General features: G+C 38.6%; 1 protein-coding gene across 1 annotated transcript in view; it reads right to left on the reverse strand.

Annotated features, from left to right (window-relative positions):
- LOC108166562 (tripartite motif-containing protein 35-like) overlaps positions 1-631 on the reverse strand; it is a 1506-nt gene extending 875 nt beyond the window's left edge. Inside the window, exon 1 of the mRNA XM_017306542.1 lies at positions 5-631. Within this exon, the coding sequence (XP_017162031.1) occupies positions 5-513 (509 nt within the window). The 5' untranslated portion in view covers positions 514-631. The remainder of the gene's footprint in view (positions 1-4) is intronic.
- Positions 632-1169: the final 538 nt, after the last annotated feature.

Consider the following 1169-nt stretch of genomic DNA (forward strand, 5'->3'; position numbering starts at 1 on the left):
CTTGGAGTGTTGAACCACATCATCGTATGTTTTCTCCACTTGTTTGTGTTTCTTCCTCTTGTCCTGCAGAGACTTTAAGTCMGATTCCAGCTGCTCCTTCAGATCTCTGACTGCTTGTTCAACAGGAACCACTTTGTGACTCTGGTGGAGAGAAAASTCACAGACAGGACACACAGCTCTCTGCTCGTCTTCACAGAACAGTTTAGGGTCTTCYTGGTGTTTCCTGCAGACCATCAGCTGCTTTGCTCCTGTTTCTGTCTCTGATGATCCAGGTTTCTGTCTTCCAGTGAAAGAATCAGCCAGTTCCTTCAGAGTGAAGTTAACAAGTGGATCCCCCTTAGAAGATCTTCTTCTACAGATGGGACAGTTCTTGTTTGCAGTTTGTTCCCAGAATTTCTTCAGGCAGCTTGAACAGAAGCTGTGGTTGCAGCTCAGAGACACAGGATCTCTGAACGTCTCTGAACAAACATGGCAGCTCAGGTATCGTTCAAACAGAGCAGTGTTTTCAGCCATTTTGTTCTGAAATCCTCCAGAACCAGAACTCACCAGGTCAAAGTTTCTTCAGATTTTTCTTTAGATTCCAGTAAACATTCGTGTTTCAGCTCAGATCTCCACCCTGTAATGGCGTCTCAGCTCCGTTCAGCTCAGTTAAAATACTTTTGTTTTCCTCTCAGTGACGTTTCCAGTAAAACGGGTTGCTGTGTAACTTCCAGGTGAACTCTGGGCTTATCTTTTACTGGAATATATTTTTCTTTTCAGTTGGTAAAGAGTTTTCTGACATTTTAATAATCACATTGCTTTTCAATTCTAAAGCTCAAAAAGGAACACAAATCACTTGTTGAAACAATACAAACAGTAAATACGGAGATTAGCACTTGAGTTGTTCATTGCATTAAATTCAGCAAAAATAGTTGAACATTTTTTCATCTTTTCAACTGAAGATGAAAAAATGTTCTGACCCAACTTCAAAGATATTCTCTGATAATATCAAATTGAATGTACTCTGCTGGTTATTTTCAACAAACCTTGTTTAGATAATTTGTAATTAATGTTTTTTTGCTTGTAATATTTAGCAGGTTATTCAGTTTTATTAATCACTGATAAAACCATCAGGTTTCTGAATCATTTTCATCATAAATGTGATTCTTGCATCCTGCTTTTTACATAGA

The sequence above is a fragment of the Poecilia reticulata genome, linkage group LG9 (assembly GCF_000633615.1).
Source record: "Poecilia reticulata strain Guanapo linkage group LG9, Guppy_female_1.0+MT, whole genome shotgun sequence".
Classification (NCBI taxonomy): Eukaryota; Metazoa; Chordata; class Actinopteri; order Cyprinodontiformes; family Poeciliidae; genus Poecilia; species Poecilia reticulata.